Below are 17156 nucleotides of genomic sequence, written 5' to 3' on the forward strand. Positions count from 1 at the left end.
TTTTTTGTTTTCATCCACTAAACGAAATGATTATATTAATTGTTTTGGAGACACTGAACTTGGAAAACTGAAGTTCATTGTTTCCTTCAATCTTCTGGCACGTGCAGGTTCACCAGAGTTCAGATTAAGTGGTTTGGTGGTGGTGATGGAGAGTTTTCAGTCAGCATTGTGTAGTTCATATAAAAAAAACCGTCAGAGTACCAAAACTTGTTGGTGCCTCTTTGGCTGAAGTTATGTCTAATTTCTCAATATTTAATTCACTCTTTTCTGTATCATAGAATCATAGAATGGCCCAGGTTGAAAAGGACCACAATGATCATCGAGTTTCAACTCCCCTGCCATGTGCAGGTTCACCAATCACTAGACCAGGCTGCCCAGAGCCACAGCCAGCCTGGCCCTGAATGCCTCCAGGGATGGGGCATCCACAACTTCTTTGGGCAACCTGTTCTGGTGTGTCATCACCCTCAGTGTGAAGAACTTCCTCCCAGTATCTAACCTAATCCTCCCCTGTCTCAGTTTAAAACCATTCCCCCTTATCTGTGTGAACTACAGTTACCATGAACCTGACTTTGGTGAGAGCTGTTTTGACAGCTCTCATTATGACACATCCCGCCATTCATTTTGTCTTATATAACTTCTAGATCAAGCCTCCTTCCTTTTTGGTACATTAATGATGTCTTCCACATTATGCTCATCTCCATACTCTGCAGCTACTTAGTGCTTGTTTAACTCTAGCTATGCTGAGTGTGCATTGTACTTTCAACCCACACATGCCACTGGAGCTACTTCTCAGATCATGAACTTCTGCTACACCATCAATTCAAGCCTGCTGCAACTTGGTCTTCTTTAAGCCCATCAGAGAACCACAGAATCACAGGATGTCTGAAGTTGGCAAGGACCTCTGAGTCCATCTACCCTAACTCTACTCATTCAGAGCCAGAGCAAAGTGCCCAGGCCAATGACCTAGCAGCTTCTGAAGATCTCAATGGAGGAGATTCTGAAGCTGGAATAATTTGCATAATCAGAGATACACACCAGATTAGAACTGGAGATTGATAATGGGGATGTATGTTTTAGTGGCACAAAACTTCTAAATGCATGATTAAGAAATGAATGATTATGAAGGATCTCGCGTCTAGCAGCATCTAGATACTGTGGCAGGAAATTCTGCAAGAAGACAACAGGATGTTCAGAAAGTCTTAGGACTGACACAGATGAGCAGAGGAACATACTCATTGCTTGGCAGTGCATAATATCTTTATTTAGAACAATAAAGTATATGTATATAATGTAAATTTCAAATTTGAACTGGTATAAAAAAGGGATCAGGGAAAACATCTATCTTTAAGAGGACACATATATACATACACACCACATTACGTAAATTTTATTACTGCCAGTCAGAATGTATCTATGCAAGACTGTGATGACATTTACATTGAGATAAATGAATTTGCCCATGATACAACCAGCAAACGTCTGTGTCTCTATCACTAAAGAGTCTGAAGTTACTGCGTTCTGTCACTTCAATAACATAAAAGCAACATGCCACCATCACTGTACATCTGCATTCAATAGATGTCAGATTCCTGAATTGAAGGATGTTGGATAATTCTTAAATGTAAATCTAAATTGGAATATCTTTATGTATATGGTTAGCTTTTCTGTTTAATATTTGTACTGTGTGTACTGAATAGTCTCAGTGTATTACAAAGAGAGAGCAACAGAGAAAACAGAGCTGGTGAAGATCAGAATCTAAAATGTGCAGGTTGTACATATACTCCATAGTATAGCACATTGGTGCTATCATAAGCTTACTTATACAATGACCTTGTGATTAAATAAGTACCATTAATTTATTCAAGTAAACACATACCTAAAATAGCACATTGAGTTACTCTGTATATCACTATCTGCTTTTTATTATCACAAGGCCACTATTAACTGCATGCAAAATTCAACAATGCCAAAGGAAACTTAAAAATGTTAGTTCCTCACAAAATGATAGAAATCTGAAACAAACTTGATTGAGTTTCTTATTTAAAACAAACAAAAAACAAACAAAACAAAAAAAAAAAAAAAAACACACAAAACCATTTACTTTTCCCCAAAATTCATTTTAAAAAAAAGGGTGTTCATTTTTCAGCTTATACAATGTTTACCCAAGAAGTCTGAACAAGTGATCACTATTCAGAGGTCAGACCGGCTACAGCTGGATAAGGAAGCAATTACCTATTTCTGCCACCACTACTTTCACAGAATTGGATTCAAAGGTATCTCACAAATCATCAGTTTTCCAAAGTTTCAATGCATGTAAAATTAAGTCCTCCTTGGTGGATAGATAAATTGGGCACAGAAACCTTGAGATAATTTTTATGATCACATTTTCAAGTGTCATACCATCCACTTGCCATCCATTCATATTTATAAATATCCAGAAATGTCCTTCTGCCTTGCAAAATGGCTGAGACCATCCAATATTTTGTTCAAATCTCTCAAAAATGGGCAGGAAGAACAGGGAAACCATGGGCTCTATCAACAGTTTTGCTTCTCTGTTGTACTATGTTCAGTGCATACTCAAAATCAGAACAGACTGTGATGTCAGGTTGGAAGTTATATACATGAACTTTCTTTGAGTTTGCATGTACCCTTCAATTTGCTTTACTCCATAGCAGAGATTAAAGAATGTGACATATCTATTATTTTAAGATTTTACTCTTGGAACATGAATATTTTGTCACCATCTATCTAGGCTTAATGTATGTTTCCATTTAAACCTGTCATTTTATCTTTTACTATTTTATGGGTAGATGGTATAGTAAGGACTCTAAAACACCATGTGTTTTGAATGTCAAAATATAATATAAGGCACACCAATATGTAATGTTATTGTGCATTTGATTCTCCAGAAAATATGTGTATAAGAAAACTAATATTCTCATGAACAAAGGATGTTAATAAATACAAATTTTTGTCTAAGGAATCATTGAAAAATACTGTAAAACTTAGAATATATAAACTAGCTTTGAGTACATACAAAATAGCAATGCGAAATATGTAAAATATGTAAGGATAGTGGCTTCCACTTATTGTTGGTTGATACTTTTGAGCTCTGACAAAACATACATACAGTATTCTTCACAAAACCCATAAGGTGCATATTTCCTATAAGTTCGGTCATGCTGACATTTCTTTCAGGGTAACTTTTATTCAGTTCGTAGGCCTAGTGAGTAAAGAACTACATTGGCAAATTTTTGCAGATCTAAAATTTGCAATGAGCCTTATTTGCAGAAGTGATGAGCAATCTTGATTATTTCTCATGAAGTGGTGAGTGCTCCTGCACTTCTGAATAAAAAAGAAAGTTTGATTCTCTCACCAAGCTTCTTTTCACATAATTTAAGCTACATTCCTCGGATTATAAAAACCTCAAAGCTCTGGGATTAATGCATTAATGGGACTATGCTAATTTATACCAACTGAATGAAATTGGAGAATACTTTTCTGATACCCAGGGTGGACAAAATATTATTTTCTGACACTCAGGCAGGCCTTAGTATAAGAAAGGAAAAAATTAGATCCATGTGATCAAATCCTGGTACAGATGAATTCAAAAGAAATTTCACCATTGACCTCAGTAGTGTCAAAATTCCAAGAAAAGTAGCTAAATGCACATATAAGCTCTGTCATCAGAATAAAGTCCTGAGGTTTTTCTTTCTCAGTGAGTATGAAAGCCAAAACAGTTTTACCAATAATACACACACACACACACACACACACATTATATTACACATATGTTATGCTCTTTCTATGCGTGGCTCTCAGAAAATTTATCAGATGATTAAAAATTCCACAAAAAATTCTTTCAAAATTAATCCCACCAGTGTACCAGCAGATTTTGGATGATGGTATTAGACATATTTTTTGCCTCTTAAATTGCCCTGTGTGGAGTCAGGACTTGATGATCCTCAGAGGTCCCTTCCAACTCAGGAAATGTTATGATTTTACAGTGAAGTTAGACTATACTTTAGAGGGAACTCCAACTTTCTCCAAAACATGAATAAGGTGTTCCTTGTTTTATTTTTATTTTTTCAACATTTTCAAGTAACTCAAACTAAAATTCTTACTGACATAGCCAGTTTGATGACGGATGGCAGTTTGTCATCTGAAGTGAACCACCCTTACATTCTAAAGTAGAAACCTCTAATACAGATAAATGATTCATTACCATTATCTAGAAAGAGTGAAGATGAAAAGATGCACAACTGTACTTGTAACTTTTATCACAGTATTTTTAGGATTTTCTTGAAAATGCCTGTACATCAAACTTGTACAAGATTTCATGGATGCTACAGCAGCAGTAGTTGTAGAAGACAAGTGGAAATTAAAGCCTTTCTCTTTTGTTTCAAGAGAATTAATCTTAGGAGTGGAGAATGTCAGGATAGTAAAGCTTACTAATAATTAAAAACACAATGCAAATATTAATTACAGCTGACGTAAGTAAAAGCTAAATACACTCTCAGGATCTTTCAGATTTTCTATGCTATACATTTGAGAACAAGGTATCAATGGCATGCATATTCAGCATTTGAAATGCATTTCATGGGTTTGTCTTTATTATGATGTTTGAACGCAATTCAGACTCTTTACTCTCCCTTCCCTTGGTATGGCTGGAAATTTCACCAGTGTTCACATCTCCAGCAGTTACTTCTAATGCTTCAAAGCTCCATGATGTACTGTAATGTCCTGTTTACTTTGTCTTCATCCAGTATTTGCTTCTCCTGAGCAGACACCACCGAAGCTGATGAACTCTTGAGGCTTTCCGTGGTGGGCATGTAGCCACTTGGCATACAACAGAGGCCACGTGTCACTGTACACATGACTTTTGCCAGGAATAAACCCAGTTCTTTATAAGTGAAACGCTAGTAAACTGGTCCACGTCATGACTTTACTTTCAAGTTTTATATACAATATTGAAGAGTGCGTTATCTTATATCCATTTCTGCATTTTCTCTCAGTTCAAAGTATTCCATTTGAAGACACCAAGGTAAGGTAGAGGACACAGAACTTAAATTAAGGATGCAAAGGTATTTATGATTTTCAATGTTTCCATATAGTTAGAGGCATTTGAAAGATGTTTTTTGTTCTGGACATGTACTTTCTTTGTCAGAGTCAGACGCAAGTACAAATGCAATTAAAAACCCCAAATGCCACACAAAGAAGATATTCACATAAGGTATAGTCCTGTTAAGTGCACACTCTTCTTATTGTTGTTCGATTCAGTGTTGGTTTCACAGTCAGAAACACAAAATTGTCCTCATTTCTATGTCATGTCTATGGAGTCATGGGCAGCAACAACAGATGCAGACTCAGTCTGTCACTCCAGAAGGAATATGAATGTGCTTAAAGCTGCTTCATTTATGAAGCAAACATGGAACTGTTACCTGCCTGAAGAGAAAGAGCAGTTAGAATTTTCCTAATTAATTTTCATCTCTATGCTACTAAACAGCAGAGCATTTCACAGACGTAACACAGACATTTTTTCCTATAATTTTGGAAACAGATATATTCATGATACTTGCATGGCATTCCCTAACTCAGAAACAAAATAATATTTCTATTCTGATATATTTCAACTTCATGGCACTTCTTGATTCAAGAGCACATTTTCCAGCAAAAAGTTTTGATATCATCTAGTCGATGGTGACTACATAACTCTCGTGGTCAGACTGCCCTTGCCAGAGGAATGTTCCTTTTGCAGAGAGCTGCTGGGACAGGAAAGCTCACTTACATTTGCTGCTCCCTCCATCATTCTTGTTTGTCCATCTTACATACAAACAAGAATGATGGATCTGATAACACTGTGGAGAACTGCAAACAGTGCTGAGTAAACAACTGGAAGAACTTCAGTTCTATCCTGCCTTTTGAAAGACTGTGATTTTAGATTACACAGCTGTGGGGACAACAGCTGAAATATTTTCCATACTGGCCATCACACCAAAAAGGAGAAGCAGCAGTTGTCCTTCATTTCAGAATTCGAGCATCTTTTATTTTATAATGTTTACATTCAAATCCAAAAGCTAGAATTAATGATACAAGATTAACTAAATTACCAACTAAAGTTCTGAGGCACAAAGCAAATCTACTGATAATAAGTTTTATTACATTATTTTTCCCCCAATGGACTCTGAGTGATTCCATATTTCGACAGATAAAAGTTAATCCTATGGTAGCTCTTTTAACCACAAGAACTTACCAGTACATGAAACAGTAACAGTGTTGAGGGAGAAAAAGCAACAGCTACACTTGTAGATGTTCTTTTGCTTTTTGCTGCAACATACTGAAATAAAAAATAGATACTTTATTACTACAGTGCTAGTACCGTAGGTGCTATTACTACAGTTTCGAGGAACTACAATGGAACGCTTTGTCAGTTAACATAAAACCATCTACATATATAAAAAAGAAATATTTGTAATTGAACCAGAAGTATTAAAACATGTTTGGTAACAGATTCTTCCTACTTGTTGATGAATTTTCAAAATTTCCCAAGGAAAAGGGAGGAAAAAAACAAACTGCACAGTGAGTATGTAACCTGTTTACATTTTCCTCTTAGGGTCATCTCCTGCATCTTCTTAATGGCTCTATTTCCTCCTCTCTCTTTTCCTCCTATAAAGTCATTTTATATATTTCCTGTGATGTCAGAAGGAAGATTCATGTTTGGCTTCACAGATTTTAACACCTGCTAGGCTGAGGTGCTAGGATGAGTTATTCTTAGCAAAACACACATTGGGTAAATGTGCAGTTTTCTTTTATATGAACTGTACATGATGAAAAAATGTTTGAATAATGTATTATCCTAGAAGGCTTGTACCCTGAAAACTGTAGTCCACGTAACCAAAAACTGCTGATCAGAACTTTGCCTATTTCTGTCTTCAACCATAGGCAGCATGATGGCATTTCATACAGTGTAAGACTGGTAGATCTCCTTTAGGTGTTATAATTCCTCACAGATTAAAAGTGACTAAAGATTCTGAGATAGAGGATTAAATAGTACTCCCAAAACATTTTAGCGTGAATTGTAGTAACATGAAATATTCTAACTTCAAACTATCCCTAGGTCTCTTTCCACAGAAAATAACAAATTTCACTTCTTTTTGTTGCTTCCTCTACAGGTCTCAGCCATCCTGGGTTGGCTTCATTCTTCCATTGTAAGGTAACCCTTCAAACCTGCTTCTTTTCATCACTATTCCTTACTTGTTGTATGAGTCACTGCTAACGTTCTGTTAATATAATTTTGTACACAGGAATCTCTTCTGTATTAATTCTTATATTTCATACTGGACCTCCTTCAAAGGGCTGATCCTAAGCATACTTTTCAGATCTACGGTAAACCCCAATAGCGTGGCTTAGTTTTCTTCTTTGATTGGTTGTTTGTAGGTTTGTTTTTTGTTTGCTTGTTTGCTTATTGTGAGAACTAGAGAGGAATTTTCAGAAAATTTCTGAAAGATAATCTTACATTTCTATACGTATATGTGTGTGTGTGTGAAGTGGAACTTTGTACCTTATCTCATTTTCCTCTTGACAGCCATGACACTGTGTAGTTTCATTACTTTCTGGTCTGGATTTAGGATGTGTTTTCTAGAAAGAAAATGCAATAAATGTAAATATTCTGAAGCTTTAGCTGAAAACTCTGAAAGCAATTGTTACTCCAATTTGCTTCAGACTTTCAATATCAAAATAATTTTGCAAAATGTAGGTAAAATACTGCCTTCTAATACACATTTCCTAATTGTATAATTTTAAAATTAAATATTTTTTATTGTAGAAAATGCTACACTGGCTAAAACCATAGGAACCCATCTCAAGACATAAGAGAAGAACTGGGTAATTAGGGGAATCCCATGCTTTTAATTTCCAATTAGAGAAATATCAAACTGACAAGCCAAGTTTTGTAAATCAGTGATGGAACTGAAGAATTTGACAACGAAGTTTTATGTTTGCATGTCACACAGTTCAGAGAAGATCAAAAAAGAGGTCTATGACTTTCACATGCAGAATCATTCTGTTCTTCCAGCTTCTCTATAGCCATGAAATATAACTACGCAAACAATTAAATGAAATATTTCTTACCTTCCAGTATATGGCTCCCAAAATAAACCCAATGAGAAGAGACAGCAATGATGTCAATGCTATGCTGATCCCTTGCAGGCTAGAGCTGCTAATGAAGCCAAGTGCCTCTTCTGCAATTACAGATGTTCTCATTAGTGAAGACAGATTTATGGCAGAAAACCATCTTCAGAGCAATACTATTAACAAGAGCACTTTTAGGCACCATCTACATAATAACATCAAGATAGCAAAACAGATACTTCAAAATGCTGTGTACATGAGGTGCATGTCATCCAAAATATCATAAGAACTCTTTTTGATCACAGAGATGCTCCTCCCCCTGATGAAACTGTTCTGTTTAATAGTTCCAAGACTGATTATCTTTTTTGTCATTTGTAGAGCACATTCTTTTTCCCTCACTTTGAGGGAAAATTTGTTTTTATCAGCTTTTAATTATCTTGTATCAGAAAGTAATTCCTGCGAAGACAAAATGTTTGTCACTTTAAAACACTCACTTCATGCATTTGTTTAAGCTCCATAAGACACATATGACACAGAGCTTGATTTAACAATAATGTCTGACTCTGTTTCTAATGTCTGCCTGGTAAGGTCCTGCTGACTTCAATAAGATCAAAACCTTTTAAGTTTAAGTCTAGCTGTGTGCTATATTTTGCTCCCATTTCTTGATAGCTTTTTGCATTTTATACAGAATAGCCCTAGTTCTAGTTTTTTTTATGAGAATAAGAAATTCCATTCTCCTCATATGGAGCTGCATGCATACCAAGACTAAAACGAGGCTATCCAGTTACTTGATCAAGATCAGCATGTGAAAAGTCCTATGGAGACACCCTGGGATCCACTTTCTGAAATGCAAAGTGAGCTGTAGGAGACTGCCAGTTTAGACACCATACACCAGGCTTGCAGTTAATTTCAAAATTTGATGTTTGCAGCTCAAATGGTGGGTGTATTGTCAGATTATTGCAAAAGAACCAAATTGGAAGCATAGAAAAAGTGTAGGTAATTAGATACAGAAATGAAAATGGAGTTGTAGGACTAGAAATCTGTGCAAGTGACTTACACAAACAGCAAATTTCTAAGCACATATGGTGTGAAATACTGGGTCAATCAATGTGTGTTTAGTACATTATTAAAGAGCCACTGAGAAAACACTTTAGTTTAGAAAGGAGCATTCTTATAATTAACTGGCAACTCACTTTCATTCTCTTGAGTTTTTCTGTGTGTCATGTTACAAGCTTTTACACAAATACTTTTTCTCTGAAATTAAGCCATATTTCTAGAGTTACCATAGAGAAAACTATATGAAAACAAGTCTACACCCCTCGTTATGTACTGTTTAAAACTCTAGATTCTGACAATAGGGGCTTGAATTTTACTTACATCAGTAGGCTCATTGCACTAAAACGAAACATTGGACAAACAGAATAGATGATAATTTACTGGAAAGAAATATGTCTAAAGAGGAGGGAAAGTTCTACAGAAATGAACGTCAGTTGAAAAGAGTGGAAATTAACAGGAGTGAGATATCTTTTATGAAAGTCTGTCCTAGGTTAGGTATAGAGGTGTGTTTATTCAAATTGAACTTTGAGAAATCTGGACAAATTGAAGTGGTGTGGAGATAGTCTGAGTAGCTGAAACAAAAAATCCTATCGTTAATTTATGCAACTTGTATTCACATGAAAAAATTTCTATAATGTTCTTGTGTTCTAGTCAATTAAAATGCAACACTGCTTTGCCTAATTACATTAATCATTCTTCCCAGTGTGAGACTGGTTAGTTATAACGCTGAACTTATAGGGATGGTCACGTTTTCTGGATTCTGTTCTACAAACTTCAGAAAAATAGAAAAGTGGGGGGAAAAATTTTCTTCAGGTCACAAAGAGCAAGTCATTTGATAAGAAGTTTTTGCAGACTGCTTAACCTCAAAATCCTCTATCTGCTCTGTAATGCCTGTTAGAATGGTATGGCAAGCATATTGATTTTTACGTCAACTTCTAAATAAACTTCTAAAAAAAAATAAATAAATAAACTAAATAAAACTAAAATAAACTAAATAAACTAAATAAACTTCTAAATAAAAGTCTGCATTCGGGGAGATCAGTGTTAGTCTGGCATGATAATTTTTACAAATTTTCACTAACTTTAGAGAGTCTTAGATAAAGAAGAGTTTTCTTTATAATGAGATATCTAGAAGTAGAAAAATCTGATTTCTGAGAAGATATCTACAATGCAAATGCTTTCTTCAGCGTCTATTGAAAGTGATATATATTTAGTTTTCCATGTGGAGACCTGAAATCCAGGGGCAGAACCTAAATACAGTCAAATTGTGAAAAAATAAGCAACAAAAATGCACAAAGCTACTTTTAAAAACAAAAATAGATTTTTTCTCATAATTTCATTCTGTTTGAGTTAATTTGAAATTTAAGTAACCTAAATCTACTTTTAAAAAGCAAATAACAAAATATCTTTTAAATTTATTTTTGAATCAGGAAAAATATCTCTTGAAAAATTTGGAGAGAGTAAATAAGTCATGCATGGCAGATTTTATCGTGTGCTTTCCATTCTTCTAAATACCTAAGTCAGAACAGGTTGGAGAATTTTCAGTCTGGAGAATCTCCCAGATTCTGTGTCATAGTGAAGGGAAATGAGAAAGACAAGCTGGCTGCCAGTAGTTTTTATCCCTTTAATTGAGACTTTTTCCTCTGGTAGAAATTGAACTAGAACAGCTCTACACAAAACCATTCCCACTTTTAGTGTTTGAGAAGAGAGAGCAGGAGAAGGAATAGGAGGAACCAGGTGGTATGGTAACTTCATGAACTCTTTGGGCAACACCAGAGGAACTTCTGGCTCTGCAGTTGGTAGGTTATTTACTTGAAACAGACTTTATTTCTGCAAGGTGCTAAAGGGATGTGGAAGCAGGCCAGCACCGCTTTGTGCGCTCACTTCAACACCTTGTGGAAGAATCCCTTAGGAAGTGAGCTCATGTGAAGTAGATTCATGTATAATCTTCACGGACATCAGTATGTTAAACTGAATGAAATACGTTTACATTGAAAACCACTCAGCTACACAAAGAAGTTATTGAGCTGCTCTCCACTTTGAGCCATGTGTGTAAGTTTAGTAAGCAATTATGATTCAAACCACCAACTAGATTTTATTGCCTTATATGACTCAAAGGAATTTTCACTTTACCTCTGCTCAGCTCTAACACAGTTACCACAAGATCTTATCTACAAAAATGTAGAACAGCTTTCACCTGTTCATTAGGGTTTTCCATTAACTGTAAAAGCACAGAATGAAACACCAATTGCACTAAGCCATGGGTAATATTTTTTAATTGTTGTGCAATTACAGAATTAAACTACAGTATTCTTTGCTTAATTATAAAAGTCAAACTTCTTCCTAAAATCACTCATAGAGATCTTTGTGTTTACAGTGCACACATGTTCTCTGAGCTGTTCAGTACTTCATAATAAGGCTTAATTATTATGGGAAGATTACAGGCAAAAATAGAAGAAAGCAACACTGAAAAATATAAATTGCACTGTAAGAATAAAGAGCTTAGTTAAGTGCTGTAACAGCTAGCAAGTTCAAGTTTAAGAGGGAAAGATGAGATTCATTTGGTGGAAAGAAAAAGGACTACTATAGTTTGCTTGATTAAAGCACTGAAAGAGAACAAGATTCAAGACCTCTTATCCTAACATTAGTTCCTTTTTTAGAAACCATTAATTTGAATTCTCTGTTCTGTGCAGGAGTTAATGATCCAGAGAATACAGAGAATCAGTGGAACTAAGACATAAACAATTCCTCAGTGTTTAAACTGGATTGCATCATGTAGAACCAAGAAAAACTAAAGGGAAGGAAGGAAGAATAATATTGTGGAACCAAAGATGGAGTGGGAACACGACAGAGATCTACATTAAATATTACCAGGAAAACAACACTATGTCATTCAAAAAAAGATTAGAAAAGGATAATTGTTCCACTTTACATCTAGTTGGAATAAAATCTTTGGTTTAGATGATGTGTGAACTCTATCACAGTAGTTCAATTTTATCATTGTGCAATAATGATCAAATCTTGAGATACAAAGTGCAATAAATGCAGAACAACATGAGAAAAATTTAATTTAGCTAATTTATATGACATTTCTATAGTAATTATTTCACACATTATTTTATTAGATGATTTTTTTCAGGTTTGTCTAAGCTGAATTTAAAATCAAGAGCAGTTCAAGACGTCTGACTCTCCAAGCAGACTATATTAATAGATTCAGTATTTGTTGTTAATCTGGAAGGATTCATTTCTAACAGTGAATGTTTCTCAATAGTCTATAAAAAATTAATTTAAATTGCTCATTTCAATAGTTTAGTAGTGAAGAGGGACATAAAAAAAAAATACCACAGTAGTTTTGGTCTTGGGATGCATTTTTCAGGTTTCTCCAAGTTTCTCCAAGTTTCTGCTCCAAATGTTTGCCTTTCTGAACTTTGAATTTAGTGATGCTGTTCCGAGAACAACCTACAACCAGCAGACTGAGTTATCTGCCCTGAGGATTCCCAATGTGAATGTTACAACATTCATTCGTTGTTGTTTGCTTCATGAAGACAAAGATTAACTAAAAAAAACCCTTATTTAGCAGTAAGGCCAAGACAACATAAAATTGGTACTGAAGATCATTCTCAGACAATAAGAGATGCCAATAACTATGCAACAAGTCCTTCCCCTTCCAAACTAATGACTGAAGTGTAACCAGTCAGTGTCCAATCTTCAAATTAATGTAATTTAATCTGATTAAGTGTACAAACTGTCCTCAGTCCTAGACATTTAGACCTTGTCATTTCTACATAAGGCTGTGGTATCCAATTTTCCAGTAAGTTGCTTAAGAGAATGATAATCAGTTAGAGCACACCTGTACAGCATATGGCCAGCCAAGCAATTTCTTTGACTTATTGCATTATTTTAATTAGGCTTTTTTCCTACTTGATAATCAGTTACAAAATAAGATTAACATGCCTTTTTCTGTGTTCTTGTACCCAGCACAGCTCTGGCCAGAGCTCTAGACTCTGCTTTGCTGCCTGATGACCCTCCTGTTACTGTGCTGGGTCAAAACTCCTTTCAAATAAATTGTTATTGTAGTCTGTCTCTCTCATTCTTTGGCTCCTTGATCCATTCCCATTGCTTCAGGCTGCATTTGAATATTCTTCCTCTCATAGTTACATCAAAAATTATCACATGCTCAGACCTGAGAGAGACAGGTATGCACTTTTTAGCCCCCTCCTGGTGCCTCACAGTTGGCTGTAGGCTCATCAGGTTGTTTGCAGCCAGCTCTGTGACCTCCTGGATAGGAATTTATGGCACTGAGACTTCTCTTTTTCAGAAAGGAAAGCTGCCAGCCAAGAGTTGAAGGTGGATCCAAGCATGTATATAGAGTGGACAGAAAATGGCTTACGAGCCCTGAGAAGAATTTGGGAATTTCAGTTGATGAAAGACTCAAGATGGGCCAGCAGTATGAATTTGCAGCCCAGAAGGCCAACCATTTCCTGAGTTGCATCAAGAAAACTGGCCAGCAAATCAAGAGAGGTGATTCTGCCCCTCTGCTCTCATGAGACCCCTGGAATACTGCATCCAGTTCTGGGCCCCCCAACACAAGAAGGACATTGAACTGTTGGAGCAGGTCCAGAGAAGAGCCACAAGGATGATCACAGGGCTAGAGCACCTCCCCTGTGGGAACAGGCTGAGAGAGTTGGGGCTCTTCAGCCTGATAAAGAGAAGGCTCCAGGAGGACCTTATAACAGCCTTCCAGTACCTGAAGGGGGCCCTAAAGGAGAGCTAGGGAGGGAAATTTTATAAGGGCATGTACTAATAAGACAGGGGGAAATGTCTTTTAAATTGAAGAGGGCAGATTTAGAGTAGATGTTAGGAAGAATTTTTTTACTGTAAGGGTGGTGAGACACTGGAACAGGTTGCCAGAGAAGTTGTGGATGTCCTCTCTGGAGGTGTTCAAGCCAGGCTGGATGGTACCTTGAGCAACTTGTCTAGTGGGAGGCATCCCTGCCTATAGCAGAAGGTTTGGAACTAGATCTTAAAGGTCCCTTCAAACCCAAACCATTCTATGATGCCATGATTATGTTCCAGCCTTCTTCTCAGATTACTCTGAGGTGTTGTAAGATATCCTGTTAACTACAAAGTGATTCAACCTGACAACAGTTGTGAAACTATCTATGTGGTAGCATGCGTGGTGCTGAAAACCTAGGGAATAACTAGATTACACATTTGCAACTGAAGGAAGAAGAGAATAAATAAACTCCAAGTAGGATCTGTCCTACCATCAGGAGCTTCCCACCAGTGCCTGTGCTTTCTTAATCACAAGGAGTACCTGCCACACACTTCAACATTACACATTCAGATAATGCTGATATTTTTAAAACATGAAATAATAAAAAGAAATGCATGCTATCATCCTGGCATGTCTGGGAAAAAGGAGCAAGGAAAACTACAGCACAATAAGCTTTATGCACCATTTCAGGAACCTTTAAGGTCATTAAAACCCCCTGAAACTCTGTTAGTTCTCTTCACCTCAGCTTCCTACATTCCTTCTGACCCATGACAGGTAACACTGAGGCTCTTACGGAAACAACTCCAGGCTGTTTTATATGTCAGTGACTAGTCATGTAATACACTCATCAAGATAGATAAGAAGCACAGAGAAGACTAGGCTGGATAGAAGATTACAGCCTTCCAAAACTGTAGTAATTAATTCCTTGATCTCAACCAAAAACTTCCTCAGCATGAAGCTGGCCCTACTGTAACTACATACAGCAGGGACTGTCTTCAGATTTGGTGTCAACTTTGGCAACCAGAGTGCTCTCAAAATACGTACAGAGGAGCTCTTCACCCAAACAAGTATCCTAGGATCAATTCAGGATAGCTATTCTATTTGGAGCATCTTCTTTTTCTAAGACTGAAAATGATGTGCCTGGGGTAACTGAGTTTGCTGAGACCACGTGACTAGTGAGGCCTCACAACAACAATAAGCCAACAGGAGGAGACCTGCCCTCTCCAAGAAGCATAGAGCTGTCACAGCATTGCAACTTTACAGCATTTCTAAATTTTGATTCGTTGCATTTTGGTGTTACATTTGAGAAACACATGGTGCACCATCAGGCACAAGTAACTTCCCAAGTAACTTAATTTGCACAATTAAGACGTTCTTTTCCTCTGAACTCTAATAACAACCATCTTCCAGAACAAAATGTAGACACATATATTAATTCAAGTATTAATTCAATACTTACTGTTACTGTTACTGCTAGTATTACTGCCAATGCTGTCATTCCTAAGGGAGCTGGCAGCAACAGGAGGAAACGAAATTGTTTTTGTGACAGCGACTCTGGAATCTAAATAGAAAATGAGTGTGTCAGCATTATGTAACTTAAAATACAGTTCCCTCTATATGTAATGAAGATCTATAGAGCTATTTGGCTCTTCTAAAATTTGGCTGTAGGGCTTTCTTCTTAATAGGCCAAAAAAGGCTGCCTTATTAAAAGACAGATGAGTCCACATACTGAGCTGCTGCTGAATAGCTATTCTGGAAAAGCAATTGCTTTAAGCAAGTTCTTAGGTAGTGGCACTGATCTGCTTCTAGTTATTATTTGTGTAATTGTGCAAATGGATATGTCGCCCTAATTAAAACAGCTAATAGCTGTCACTAGAGAGAGTAAAAGAAAAGAGAATACGAAACCTCCATTTACTGGAAGGATGAGAATCAGCTGCAGGAGCCTGACCTGAGCTAGCTGTATCTTTCACATCAAGTAAACATGGGCCTTTTCAGGAGGAGTGAGGTGAATATGGAGGTGACTTGAGGCTACTCCAGTTTACAACTTATCCTAACTTTCTATCCTTTAAGTAGTATAATCTTAGGCTCCTTTACTGCCTTATAAAAACTAAATAGAGCGTCAATAGAAGATAAGATGAAGAATAAGAGCAATGTATGAAAATGATCCAGGATGTATTTAGGATGAAAAGAAACAGAGCAGAGCATTGTGAAGTTATCTGGATTATATTAAGGAACAATGTCACTAGAAACGATGGCAGTAGTTTTACTGCCAGATATAAATCTCCTTTGAACAGAAATACAAACTTTGGTGTTGGTGGTAATTTTAGCTGGCAGTAAAATGGAAACATTTAGATACACCATTGGATTCTTAGCATCTTGAAACCAAAGGAAAATCACCCATTTCTCTTTATTTAGATTCTGTTCTCCCAAACAAGAGCCATCTTACCATTCTCTGGTGTTTCTACAGTTGAAGGCATAATGCACTCGTTCTTATCCAGTGAATCTGCAAATTCCTTGTAGACCTCTATGGTACTATTAAAGAGCCTAAAGAAATTCTCAGGAATGAAACGATCTTCTTCATAAAGGTGACCATTTTCTTTTATAAAATCCTAGGATAAAATATAGAATTCAACTTGAAAAGGTCGGGAGAGATGCACACATCAGCACCTCAACAGATGATAAAAATATCCAAAGTGACACACAATAGCTTAAATTTTTATCCTGTAGAAGACCAGATCTTCTGTGTACAAATGTCACAACCGTTTGATGTTTTCAAATTAACTTTGTAAACAGAAATAAAATATTATTCCACTGTTGTAATAATGCCAAGAAATTAAAAGCAGTTTCCCATCCTATGCTGAAAACAAAGAGATCTTTCATTCTTTGAGTTCCCTCATTTAAAAAAAAAACAAAACACCTTGATTTCACATTACTTTGTTATGCTCTGCATGTTTCTTTTAACCTGGATCCAGGAACACAACACAATCATAGCTATTGTAAGAGTACAGGGAACAGAATACAATAGCTGTAACAAAGCAGGTTGAGATCTTTGATAATGTAACTAAAAATAAGAGCAGGATTATAAACAAGGAAGCCCAATCACTCTGAGATCTAACAGACAAGTGTGTTATGTCAGACTAAACAAAAAGTTAAGGACCATGTTAAGATTGATGGCTGTTTTCTTCTTTGTGAC

At 36.3% G+C, this 17156-nt stretch overlaps 1 protein-coding gene across 3 annotated transcripts in view; it reads right to left on the reverse strand.

Annotated features, from left to right (window-relative positions):
• Positions 1 to 1213: 1213 nt before the first annotated feature.
• KITLG (KIT ligand) overlaps positions 1214 to 17156 on the reverse strand; it is a 54547-nt gene continuing 38604 nt past the window's right edge. The window contains exons 5-10 of one of the 3 annotated variants that reach the window (XM_042816373.1): positions 16410 to 16572; positions 15423 to 15524; positions 8131 to 8240; positions 7562 to 7638; positions 6254 to 6337; positions 1214 to 5441 (exon numbers count right to left, since the gene is read on the reverse strand). In XM_042816373.1, coding sequence (XP_042672307.1) covers positions 6298 to 6337; positions 7562 to 7638; positions 8131 to 8240; positions 15423 to 15524; positions 16410 to 16572 — 492 coding nt within the window. In that variant the 3' untranslated portion in view covers positions 1214 to 5441; positions 6254 to 6297. Of the gene's footprint in view, positions 5446 to 6253; positions 6338 to 7561; positions 7639 to 8130; positions 8241 to 15422; positions 15525 to 16409; positions 16573 to 17156 lie in introns of all 3 variants that reach the window. The other 2 variants (XM_042816372.1, XM_042816374.1) reach the window with 2 other exon arrangements.

This window comes from Centrocercus urophasianus, unplaced genomic scaffold (genome assembly GCF_019232065.1).
Source record: "Centrocercus urophasianus isolate 14NV4802_14NV808 unplaced genomic scaffold, USGS_Curo_1.0 seq_15, whole genome shotgun sequence".
In the NCBI taxonomy this organism is placed as follows: Eukaryota; Metazoa; Chordata; class Aves; order Galliformes; family Phasianidae; genus Centrocercus; species Centrocercus urophasianus.